The 12436-nt window shown below is 52.7% G+C and overlaps 5 protein-coding genes across 5 annotated transcripts; 2 read left to right on the top strand and 3 right to left on the bottom strand.

Moving 5' to 3' along the window:
- Window positions 1-1147: 1147 nt before the first annotated feature.
- On the top strand, window positions 1148-3219 carry CCOS01_10547 (serine carboxypeptidase; the record flags this gene model as incomplete). Its single annotated transcript, XM_060458702.1, has 2 exons — window positions 1148-1573; window positions 1636-3219. 2 exons carry the CDS (start codon window positions 1148-1150, stop codon window positions 3217-3219), a joined length of 2010 nt encoding a protein of 669 aa, XP_060310504.1.
- Window positions 3220-5775: 2556 nt separating this feature from the next.
- On the top strand, window positions 5776-7228 carry CCOS01_10546 (formamidopyrimidine-DNA glycosylase domain-containing protein; the record flags this gene model as incomplete). The annotated part of the gene is made up of 4 exons (XM_060458701.1): window positions 5776-5794; window positions 5845-6019; window positions 6077-6126; window positions 6180-7228. 4 exons carry the CDS (start codon window positions 5776-5778, stop codon window positions 7226-7228), a joined length of 1293 nt encoding a protein of 430 aa, XP_060310503.1.
- A 97-nt stretch (window positions 7229-7325) lies between these two features.
- Window positions 7326-8112, bottom strand: CCOS01_10545 (cupin; the record flags this gene model as incomplete). Its single annotated transcript, XM_060458700.1, has 4 exons — window positions 7326-7441; window positions 7529-7543; window positions 7621-7761; window positions 7902-8112. 4 exons carry the CDS (start codon window positions 8110-8112, stop codon window positions 7326-7328), a joined length of 483 nt encoding a protein of 160 aa, XP_060310502.1.
- Window positions 8113-9715: 1603 nt separating this feature from the next.
- On the bottom strand, window positions 9716-10496 carry CCOS01_10544 (vivid PAS protein VVD; the record flags this gene model as incomplete). The annotated part of the gene is made up of 3 exons (XM_060458699.1): window positions 9716-10126; window positions 10176-10310; window positions 10368-10496. 3 exons carry the CDS (start codon window positions 10494-10496, stop codon window positions 9716-9718), a joined length of 675 nt encoding a protein of 224 aa, XP_060310501.1.
- A 1150-nt stretch (window positions 10497-11646) lies between these two features.
- On the bottom strand, window positions 11647-12054 carry CCOS01_10543 (uncharacterized protein; the record flags this gene model as incomplete). Its single annotated transcript, XM_060458698.1, has 2 exons — window positions 11647-11871; window positions 11914-12054. 2 exons carry the CDS (start codon window positions 12052-12054, stop codon window positions 11647-11649), a joined length of 366 nt encoding a protein of 121 aa, XP_060310500.1.
- Window positions 12055-12436: the final 382 nt, after the last annotated feature.

Genomic DNA, 12436 nt, shown 5'->3' with positions numbered 1-12436 from the left:
CAACATGGGACTGAAATAATAGTAGAAAGCTGAGTAGTGATGTTCGTTGGTTGACAGAGTGCAGCAAACAAATGACTCTGATTCGTAGAATCTCAGAAGGACTGATTTTCTCAAGGCTTCCCGAATCCGGCCGAGCACAGGTGAGCGAAATGCCGAAGGATGCAAGTACCTTGCTTGCATGAGCTCATGCAGGTTGCTGACCTCGAAGCACATGAGTGATGACTCTACGAGTCGAGAGCTTTCTCGGCTAGCAGAACGTCTAGAGATGATGCGCCGAGATGTTCATTTCGTTTGACTGACCGTCTCTTTTAGTTGAGTTCAGGGCATCTTGAGCAGAGCTGAGTTTGTCTGTGTACTAAGGTAATCATCAGGCTGTCCAGCTGTCAGCTCTTAGACACGATGAATTGGGACGAACGAGCCAACAACAAGGCGTGAACCACTGCGGGTAACACGGCATTATGAGAGACCGCCTGGGCTGCACCTGGGTGTGTTGTTCGTGATGCCGTGCTGACTGCTTGCAGTTCTTACAGGTTATTGAGATGGAGATGAAGGTGGAAGATGTGAGAAGGAGGAACCTTGGTCCCGTCAGCCCTAGACCCCGGCCGCTGGGCGATCCCGCCAGCAATGGAACCTGGAAAACTCCCCGCGGGCCGCGTGTTCCAGGTTCCCTGCCTGTACGTGTAGGTACTTCCCAAAGTTCGCAGAGCACTATGATACCTTTGCAGCAGGGCCTGGACGCCCTGCTCGTCTGGACAGTGGAGTGGGCTTGATGTTAAATTAGGTAACCCACGGGCAATGGGGCAGGCGTTCGGGGCCCCGTAAGGCCTGTGGGCGCCCGTTGACACCAAACATTGGCGCTAAATGCAGGGGCACGTCTGCCAAGCCGCTATCCGACGGAGCACTGGGGACCTTCAAAACCGACAACATTCCTCCCTCACTTCCATCGCACTTGTTGCATTCCACAACCGAACACCACACAACACCACACCAAACTCGCTCGTGTTGCGTCACTCTCGCTAACATCATCGATTCGAATCGCCTCGACTCGACACAAATATTGGCACCCGCGCATCGTCTCTGCTCCGGACCGACGACAATCGCCCTGAGCGCGAGTATGCGCCGAGGACACGATGCGGGACATCTCACCATGCGTCTCTTTCACTCCGTCCTCGCCCTTGCCGGCCTGCTCTCCGCCTTCGCCAATGCTCAATTCCCTTCCACCTCGGTCAACCTCACCACGATCACTTCGCCCGTAGACGGAAATGTCACCATTCGCTACAAAACGCCCAAGGGTGTCTGCAAGACCGCCTACGATACCCAGCAACAATACACAGGATGGATCAACGTCCCCGGCCCTTACCCAGCAAACATGTTCTTCTGGTTCATCGGCGCCCGCGAACCCACAGAGGCCATGACTATCTGGCTCAACGGCGGCCCCGGTGTCAGCTCTCTCTTTGGCATGTTCACCGAGGTCGGTCCTTGCGAGGTTATTGAGAAGGGCCTGAACCAGTACGACACTGTGGCGCGAGAATGGGGATGGGACCGCGCTTCCAACATGCTCTTCATCGACCAGGTAAGTTTCTGGCATCTTCTGGTCCGGCAAGTACTAGTTGGCAACATGCTAACACTCCCCAGCCGAACCAAGTTGGCTTCTCGTATGACATTGCCACCAATGGCTCCATGGATCTGTTCAACGCGAATCAGTCGAGTCCGCCTCAGCCGGTCCCCAATGGACAGCCCCCTGCAACGTTTCTTAACGGCACCTTTAGCTCGCTGAACTCCAACAACACGGCAAATACCACCGAGACGGCTGCGTATGCGATATGGCACATGCTTCAGGGCTTCTTGGGCGCATTTCCCCAGTACAACCCTCCAAACAACAGCTCTTTAGGCATCAATCTTTTCGCCGAGAGTTATGGCGGAAAGTACGGGCCTGTTTTCTCTGATGTGTGGGAGAAGCAAAATGAGAGACGGCAGAACGGGACGCTGTCGGCCAACAACACACTCGAAGTCCACCTCACGTCCCTAGGCATTGTTAACGGCTGCATCGACGATCAGGTTCAGGCGGAATTCTACCCCGCCATGGCTACCAACAACACGTACGGTTTCAAAGCGATGAACGACGTCCGCGCAAGCCTGGCCAACGGCAGCTTGTACACCTCGGGCGGCTGCCTGGACTTGATCAAACAATGTCGCACCGCCGAGTCCGTCTACGACGCCAACAACACCGGCGGGGTGGATACAGTAAACACCCTGTGTTCCAGGGCCTATCAGACCTGCAACGAGAATGTCATGATGCCGTACTCCGAGTCGGGCCGCAGCTGGTACGACATTGCGCGCAAGAACCCGGACTCGTTTCCGCCCAATACGTATCTCGAGTATGTCAACACTGCGGGCTTTCAGCAATCCATTGGCTCCGTCGTCAACTTCACGATGACGAGTCAGGCTGTCATGTCCGCCTTTTCTGGCACGGGCGACTACATGAGAGGACCCTTGATCCCGAAATTGGCCGGTCTCTTGCAGCGCGGTATCCGCGTCGCTCTGATCTACGGTGATCGTGACTACATCTGCAACTGGCTGGGTGGGGAGGCCGCGTCGACGACTCTCGCTTGGCAAGCTAGCACCGTATACGGACGCAACTTCAGCGCCGCCGGTTATGCGCCTATCATTGTCAACAACTCGTACATCGGCGGCGTCGTGAGGCAGTTTGGAAACCTATCCTTCAGCCGCATCTACCAGGCCGGCCACTCGGTGCCAGCCTACCAGCCGGAAACCGCGTTCCAAGTCTTTGCGCGTGTCATCATGGGCACGTCCATCTCGACGGGCGATCAGGTCAATCTGGCCAACTACAATACCTCTGGCGATGCCCACGCCACGCACACAGATAAGCTCCCAGACTCGCCTGCTGCCACCTGCTGGCTGCGCTACATGCAAGCCTCATGCAGCGACGAGCAGATCAGCATGCTCCAGCGCGGCGAGGGGACAGTCATCAACGGCGTACTTTACAGTGCTTCAAGTGACTGGCCTTTGGCCACCAAGGCTCCGACTTCTACGCAGCCTGCCGCATCCACATCATCTACGGTCCTTACGGGATTATTCACGGCGACGTCCACGCCAACAAGCGGCAGTATGACGGTCCAGGCACCAATGATGCCTATTGTGGCATTTTTTGCACTTTCGATTAGCATGTTTATGTTTGGTGCGATGGGAAGTGGTTGATTGGAAAGTCATCATAAAGCTTTGGAGCATCGTCTACGTGGCAAAGCATTATACTTGCATCCTCGGTTGGGCACTAGAGAGCATGTGGACGGCCTCGAGAATCATCTTGGTTGGGCGTTTCTGGGCATTTTGGATGTGAAGGATGAAAACATGGAAGGGACCGAAGAAAAGGAGAGAAGCACTGCAGATATGTGCTGGATGTGTTTTTGATTTGTGTTGGTTGAAGACTTAATGATACCCCTTTAATGATAGTTGGAATACAAAGCAGTAGACATGCGTCTTGGCAATGATATTGGAGTGTGTTTACTCGCACCCTTGCTGAGCAGGCATGCGAGGAAAGAATACCGATCGTTACGGGTGGACATAGGTCACGGACGCAGAAATCCGTCCCATAAACGACTCGACATAAGTCCTTCCGGCCAGGAGCACATCCTGGCATCGTGACCGTGAAGCACTAATGATCAACACGACAAACCTCGTGCAGTTCCAAGATTGCAAAGGATGGTGAAATCGATAGGCAAATCACATTGTAGCAGTAGAGCACGGGAGTGAAGAATGATGGGTATCTTGTATTAAGGATATGTGTATAAAAACATGCACGGCATAGACCTACCTTGGCTGGCATCATTGATCAAGATATAACCATGAGGGAATCTGACAACTTCAGTTAGCCACTGTTTGCAATACACCACGACTCGTAAATCAAACAATGTGTGAAGCGTCAAAAATCAGTATGGGGCCTTGTCAAAGGCAGTATCATCAAAGCATATGGCTCAGGAGACCGTCGTGATATATATTATGATCATCACGTAGACGCGGGAGAGTGGGCAGAGGTAGAAGACGACAGATGAAAAAGGAGCTTACCATTTGATGCAAGGCCGTCGGCGGGGAAAAGGTGAAAAAGGATGTACTCCACATGGCTCTAGAAGGCGAATGTTAGCCAACTGTATTCACAAGTATTTCTCAGAAAGAGTGCAAATGTGAAGTGTTCGATCAGAATGACTGGTAGTCAACGTGTCTCAGCTTCGCCGTTAGGCTCTGACATATGCTTGTCTTTGGTTTATCGTTCATCAGAAGAACGGAGCCGTGGGTGGCTGGAGGGGTGAAGGGACAGGTAGGAGCTTACCACTTGAGCCATGTGATGGTGCGTTTTTGGACAACAGGTCAAGCCATGTCAGAGTAAAACTGTGATCTTAGAGACGGTCAGCGATGTACATGCTCATCAAGTCAAAACGTAGTGTAATGAAGCCAATTCAGTCGTTGCATGAATGGTATAAAAAGTTTGTATCCGCATTGGAAAATCCAAATCAGACTCGTCATCTAAGTTGCTCATCAGGAAGGCATGTGGGACAGCAAAGAAAAATGTGAGACCTACCATGACTGGACCGGAAGGAAGCAGGTGCGTCTGTACTGCACTGGCAGAAGACACCAAAAGATTGTGTAGCAAAGCGAAATCCATCTCGACACTGTTGTAGACGGGTCAGCCACCTGAAGAGCAAGGTGTATTCCCGACAAGTTGAGTGTTCGGATCGAAATCAGTGGGCGAGGTTTTCTAGGCCTGCCGCAAAGTGGCTTGTCTGCTCATGGCCGAGTCCCATATGGGTACTCTCGGAGCCCAGTGCCGCTTCATCATGTAAATGATGGGAGAGCGGGAAAGGGAGGGGTTGGTATGTACCTTGTCGATTGGATCTGAGATGGCTGGGTTCCATGTTAGCGACGAGGTTCGACGCGAACGAAGGCATAAATGGAAAGAAGGGTAGTGAGATCAATCAGAAACAGCCAGTTGTTTTCAACAAGAGTGTTCAGCCGGTAATTCCAACTGTGCAAAGCACAAAAAAACTAATCATCCGGATCTCGAGTGGGAAGGTTGAGGAAGAAGTGTACCGTACCTTTTGTCAAGCCATCTCGAGGCAGCCACGTAGCTCAATGATGCCAGCGTCAGATTGAAATGAACCTGCCAAAGCCTAATTTGTTTGGTTAGCTACTTGCTCAAGCGAAGCGCATAAGATCCGTTAACAAATTTGCGACATTGTCGTGTCCTATCAGACTGACGTGTAAAACAGAGGTTTCATTCCATTTAGGTCAAAGACTCTAGTTTGCGGTGTTTGTCTGTCATCACCAAGGATTGGGTGTAATTCAAAGGTAAAAGTAAGAAATAAGCGCGAGCGCGGAACTTACCAGGTCATGCGAAGCTACGCAGCCGATTTGCTGCGTGTTGCAGTATGGAAAGAAAAGTTCGTGAGGTTGAGGTGGTTTGCGAGGGAAGAGTTTTAAAGGTGCTGGGAAATTTTGAGCCGCGAGTGGGGGAGCGAAGCTGGCGGTCGGCCACGACCCACTCGAGGTGTACCTGCAGTCTCTTCACGTGCTGGGTCACGTGTTAGCGCGAACAGTCGGCGCGGACGGCCGGTCCCCAGTTGAAAGCTCGACGCGTCCCAGCCTGCGTCTGCGTCATGGATCCGCAGTGCGCAAGTCGTCGCAGACCCCGGGAGACGAGAGACGTTCATCCGTGATCTCCTTCCTTTAAGCAAGTGAGACAGACAATAAATCAGTACAAAAATGCCCGAGATCGCTGAAGGTGAGACTGTCATTGAATTGAGGAATGCAAGTTGGCTCATGTTCTCCCAGTCGCGCGGTGCGTGCACTTCTTGCGCCTTCATCTTGTAGGCAAGAAGATCGCAAAGGTCTCTGCCCCTGACGATGCCAATGTCTTTGGCAAAGTCGGCACCAGCGGCCCGGCCTTCGAGAAAGCTGTAAAGGGGAGAAAGGTTGTCTCTGTCGGAAGTCAAGGAAAGTATTTCTGGTATGTCTACTCCATCGATCAACTGGAAGCTCTTGACAGACACTCATTTCGTCTCAGGATCACATTCGACAAACCCCCTCATGCGGTGATGCATCTAGGCATGACAGGTAATGAGAATTATTCATTTCAGGTACTCTGTATCGAGACTGACACCGCGCAGGATGGATCCACATCAAAGGCGACAAGACGGCTTACACAAACTACTACAAAAAGATGAAGGAAGGCGAAGCAGACATCTGGCCACCCAAATACTGGAAATTCCACATCGAGACCGAAGGCACACCCAAAGTCTCGGCCGCCTTCACAGACCCCCGCCGCTTCGGCCGCATCCGTCTCGTGGACTGCCCCGGCGCAGACATCCGCTCCCACTCGCCCCTCAAAGAAAACGGGCCCGACCCGGTCGTCGACGTCGACATCTTCACGGAGACCTACCTCCGCCAAAAGATGCAGTCCCGCCACGTACCCATCAAGGCCCTCCTCCTGGACCAGAGCCACATCAGCGGCATAGGCAACTGGGTCGCCGACGAGGTGCTGTACCAGTCCCGGCTGCACCCGGAGCAGTACTGCGATACCTTTAACGAAGAGGAAATGACGAGGTTGTACGAGGCCGTGCGGTATGTCTGCCAGACGGCCGTCGATAAGCTCGGCGACTCGGACGAGTTCCCGGACGATTGGTTGTTTAATTATCGCTGGGGCAAGGGGAGTAAAGGTGCCGCGTCTGAGCTTCCCAACGGGGAGAAGCTTGCGTTCATTACCGTCGGCGGGCGGACAAGCTGTTATGCTCCTGGGAGGCAGAAGAAGACTGGTCAGGTTGTGCCGTCGGCAAAGGAGGAGCCCGTGGAGGAGGACGATGACGGCGGCAAGAAGCCCAAGGCCGCCGCTAAGAAGAAGAGGCCGGCGAAGGCGAACGAGAGCGATGAGGAGGAGGAGGAGAAGCCCAGCAAGAAAGCACGAGGTGCCAAGGGTTCTGCCAAGGCAAAGCCCACCGCGGCGGCAAAGGTGAAGAAGGAGGAGACTCCAGAGCCCGCTGCCGAAGCACCGGCACCAAGCAAGAAGCAGCGGGCTTCAAAACAGGCTGCGGAGAAGCCCAAGGTCGCACTAACCAAGACCAAGAAGACTGCCGTAAAGAAGGAAGAGGCGTCTGGGAAGACAAATGCAGCGGTGGTAGAGGACACGGGTAGACGGAGGTCCCTCCGGCTGAAGGGGTGAGCATTTATATCTTAATCAGAGTTATACCCCATATGAGTCCCGAATTCTCATGAACACCAAATCCTATCCCCCTCAAACCCCAACATCCTAGTTTACTTCACGGCTCTGACTCCACATCCGGCGGGAACGTTCCAAACAGCGCCATGAGATGCTGCGTCTCGTCGCGGGACAACTTCTTACCCTCTTCGACTCCCTTGGCCATCATACGGAAGTCTACCGCAAACCGTCAGCTTTTTTCACACCAAGATGACACTCATCACGAGGTTCGTCCTCGGGACGCTGGGCCTTCCGAGTACTTACAGTCCATGTAGTATCCTGAATTAGGTCCCTTGGTATTAGCCCACCTTGCCACGATGATATTCACGAAGGATTTCGATGAAAGAAGTACGTACCTGGGGTAGACGTCATGAAGAACTCTGCGGGGTGCGTCTCGGACGGGTTGGAAAACGTGTGGATCGCCCTCGGCGGCACAACCATCAACTGGCCCTCCTCGGCATCCACGTTCCCCTCGGGCGTCGAAAACCGGATCGTCCCTATTGCCAGTAACACAATCGAAACGTCAACGAAATAAACCCTCTCCATTCAGTCTAAACATGAACAGTAATTCGATTCAACTACATCAGTGGGGGGGAAAAACCCCCCAACGCCGTTTTGATTTAGTAAAAGAACTCACCCTTGGTCACAAAAAAGCACTCGTCGTGGAACCGGTGCCAGTGCATCGGCGGCCCGGACGTCGCCGGCGGCAGCTCGAGCGTCATACACCCGACGCGGTTATCCGTGTTGGTCCCGTCCTCGAAGATGTAAATCGTCATGGGGCCCAGCTTCAGGCACTCGCTGTTCTCCTTTGTGTAGAGCTTCACCGGTACGGGTCCGCGGAGAGGCATCTTGTAATTTTGAAGGCCGCGTTGCGACAATTTTTGTTGTCTAGTACTTTTGTTGGTGGTATGTCGGAGGTGGTAAGGTGCCTCCCTTTTCTTTGGATGTTGATGAAGTTGCCCTTTGAAATTGGAAATATTGCGAGAACCGGACTACGTGAGAAGGACGTGGTGTAAAATGACCTCACTGACCTTTCGAGTATCAATCCGTGACATTCATCTGATGATACTAACAATCTCCCCAAATGGACGTCCGGCGCACCATAGAGGAGGGGGAAGTAGGCTGAGGAGGTTTAGCAGTAAGCTTAGGTAAGACTACCAAACTAACCTACTTACCTATCGGATATGCCGTGCCTTTCTATGGATGGACATCCGAACTAGTCGGTTGAGGCGTCTTCCTTTGTACATTAGTCTCGAAACTCACCCGGAAAAAGCAATAAGGAAGCAAGCAGACAGACACAGTTGGTTGCACTGCACGTTAAGAGAGCAAGTGGGTGACAAAATCGCTTGCTGCTCTATCAGTACCCTCCCTAGCTGCTATCCTGTTATTTCCATTCCTATTATCCCTATTCTTATGCTTCTTTCGAAGAGTATTCTGTAATGAATATATCAAAGATCCTAACAAAAGTATAAGTAAGAAAAAGAATAAGAATAGTAGGCTTGATAAGCATGCAAGTAGGCGTTATAATCTTGTTGACTGGCATCCTATCTTGTCACCCACTTGAGAGGGCCTGTCGGATTGAGTCCGTGTCCTCCCACGAGCCGACCCTTTTCTCAGCTTGAGGTGTGTTTGGGTTTAGCAACATGTGCAAGTGTCTCACCCGTCTTTGATGACGCCAATAATGGTCGCAAATGAGGGGGGCGCCTTCAAGTATAACCTCTCCAGCTTGTAGAATTGTCCTCGATGCAGCCCTGATTATCAGACATTGATTCGTGTGCGGTGTTCATAAATGCAGTGTCACGACGCAGGCGACAATCATCACAATCGTAAAGTGAGCCAAAATGTTGTGTTCCCGAAATACAACGCCTGTAACTCAATTCGCCGAGGGCCTTGGGCCGTCTGCTATGCTATAACATTTCGTCATGATCAAGATATCATGTTGCGGACATGATATAAAATTCCCAAGAAGCCCCCCCTTGTACAGTCAAGGCCAGTGCCGACTGTCGATAATACGCCATCCCAAATGCTTTGAAGCTGGATTATTTCTCAATTCGCTTTCCCTGCCATCCATCAACTCCAATGAGGCGGATGGTTGATAATGGTCTTGATGCACCTAAAAGTGACTCCAGATCTCCATGCAGTAGTAATTCGCTTTTTTCATCGTTCTTCGTATCCTGGTGGAAAACGCCGCAGAAATATCCCAAAATTGAAGGAAATAATAGTAATAGAGAGTCGTATCGTGTCCCGAGATGCGTGGACTCTAACTCGCATGCGTGTAATGTGGGTATCGTAAATGCCTAATAGCAGATGCCTCGCTCGTAATCAAGTCGTGACATAGTTGTTGCCTTTGTAAAGAAACGTTTCGTTGCCTTCGCGGCCAGATGTTTACAGGCGCCGCTAACGAAATATCGAAACAAACTTTCGTGTTTGCGTGGTGTGTGTTGCCGAGAATTAATCCTCGCGTGCGACCTGGAAGCCGACAGAGTACCGGAAGTGCTGGGAGTCCCAGCGGACGGGAATCATGGTGAGGAGGTTGACAAAGGAAGTGCCGTCTTTCCTGAAATTGAGAACGTCGGTCTGGAATTCGTCGTTTGCCTCGACTGCCTTACGCATGCTCTTGACGGTTTCCTTGGGGATATGCTTCCTGGCAGATTTCTTGCTGACCTTTCCGCCGGGCGCCTGAAGGAAGCGACAGTTCTTGCCAAGAATCTCGCTGTTCTTGTAACCGGTAAGAATGCTGAAGTGTTCGGAGGCGTAGACAATCGGGCAGTCGGGCTGTTCGAGGTCACAAAGAAGTAGAGCAACAGAACAGTCAATTGCGCCAAGTTCAACCTTGGGGTTGGGCCTTCCAGCGACGCGGAGCTGATAATTGTTAATTACCTCAACATCCATCGCCGACTTGGGTACTTACGAGAATGCTCATCATGTCGAATCCGCTGGGGCAGTAAAGTCCAGGGTACATGACGGGATCGGCAGCGGCTTGCGGTTGTCGCCAAGCACCACGCTTTCCACGCACAGCTTGCTCAGTCTCCTCGGAGAATTGGTACTAGAAGGGATGTCAGTACCGGAGCCAGCAAGCCTGAGTTGAGAGTCCCAGACGTACCTGGAGCGCGCAGGATTCCCACGGATTCATGGTTGTCGACATTTGGTTTTGTGCCCGAAATGATAGAATGCGTTCCGTCTTTTGCGGTTGAAGATAGGAGGCCGGGTATTGAAACTCTTGCATCGACATTGTGAAGGTTGGCTGAGCCTGAAGGCTGAATGTGATTATAAAGCGACGATGTGACGGGTGACTGGGAAGCAGCGGGATGTGTGACCGGGGGGGGTTGGCCGGTACGAGCAGCGAGAGAGAGCAGGGTTGGCGGTGGGTGATATTGTACAGAGTAAGGCGGTTAGGCACTTTGCATTATGCGTATGTCTGGATGTGCTGGCAAGGAAGTCGATCGGGGACTATGAGGATTATTGCTTGAGAGCTGCTATAGCAAGTGTAAATCGTTGGTTGACAGAGTCAGGGAAAAAGTGACAGGTCGTTGTGGAAGGATGTAAGGTCATCAAGCCAAGATATCGAAAGGACGGTACGATGTTCGCTGAAAGGTGCGTTGGGTGGTGCAACAGACGTTATTAGGCAAACGTACAAAGTACACTTTGGGAAAAATTGATGGCAGAACGGTAGGGGCTGGTTGGAGATACCGTTGTCCACCAGCAAGCGGAGCGATCGTTGATGTTGCAGGACTGATCGCGAGTCGATGCGTGGAACACGGTGATCGGGAGCAGCAGTGTGGAGAGGGGGGTGGGTTTAGACCTGGAACGGCCTCCCGCAAAGTTAAGGGTCTGGGTCTCTTTGATGTCTTCGGCGTCTGCTTGCTTCCTCAGGTGGTGAGCTTGGTGAGGTAAGCTCAGCAAGGAGGAGTCTTTGAGCTTTGGGAGAGCAGAATGAACGGTCCTTGCTCCGACTTGTTCGTAACAGAGCGAGCGTTACCATCCAATCCTGGCGAGCCATTTGATCGTCAGATGGACCATTACATCAACGGAAGATGGCGGAAGGACCAACGACCGCTGCCAACAGGTCGGGCCCATGTCCTCGGTTCGTACTGCGTAGAGCTCCCACGTCTACGCTCGCCAGGGGGGTGCTCGCTTGACGAGGTGCAGAATATTGTACAGACAGAGTAGGTATGCGCTAAATGGGGAACCATCTTCGCGCGGGGTGAGGAATGATGGCGACGAGCGTCACCTCGTCATGTTTGGACGGCAGCGGTAGTGCGGCGGGGTTCGTACCAAGAGCCTAACAGCCGGCAGTGCCATTCTCCGTAGACTTGGGACGTGGGGAGGCGTCCCTGATGTTAAGCCGTTGTCAACGCAAGCTCTCAGGCTGGTTCGGGTCGCTATCTCTGATCGATGGCATTGCTGCTTCCGGCCAAGTGCCGCTCGTTGAGGACCATCGGTGACGAACTGGGTGGGCGCCCAGGGCGATGGCCGATGGACGTGTGTGTGGGAGCCAGGGTGATGAGTCGGAGCGGAATCCGATGCTCAGATTTGCGTTTGGCCCAGCGATCACAGCGATCGCCGCAACGGGTTTCCCATAATCTCGATTCCACCAGCATGGGCCCCTGCACCCATTTCGATCCCGCCTGGATGAGCTTTTTGCTCACTTGTGGCATGTTTTGCCCATGCTTTCCTTGTTGCGTACACCTTGGTGGTGTGGCAGGCCGGCCACCAGCATCGGAATCGGGCTTTTTCTTTGCTGGAGAAACGTTGCTCAAAATCCCCTGGTCGCCATCGAATTCTGACATGGGCTTTGGGGTGACAGGTCTCAAACATTGGCATCGAGATGTGGTTGTGGTTCCGTTCCCTCGTCATCCGCCTGGGAACGACCAAGTTCAATGAATCGCTTGCTCCTCTACACCACACAAAGCACACGACGTCTCAGGCCCCGTACAAGACACTACAGGGCAGAATTGCGCTCGGCTGGCTGGTGCGATGAGGTAGACTGGATTTGGCCCTTTGCATCCATGTCTGTTGCTGCCCTGAAAGAATCGAACGCAGGTTGACAAGGGCGCCGTCTGAGTCTGTGCCCGGCCAAGCAGCGCGCATCGAGATCTCTCACTTTTTTGCCTGTCGAATTCATCCCCCAATCTCCGTATTCCGGGAACTTGCCCGCAGCCTGTGGTTGGC

Source organism: Colletotrichum costaricense (genome assembly GCF_030867565.1).
Source record: "Colletotrichum costaricense strain IMI 309622 chromosome Unknown Scaffold_11.1, whole genome shotgun sequence".
NCBI lineage: Eukaryota > Fungi > Ascomycota > Sordariomycetes > Glomerellales > Glomerellaceae > Colletotrichum > Colletotrichum costaricense.
The sequence above is the reverse complement of the archived record's forward strand: the minus strand, read 5'-3'. Positions and strand labels throughout refer to the sequence as shown.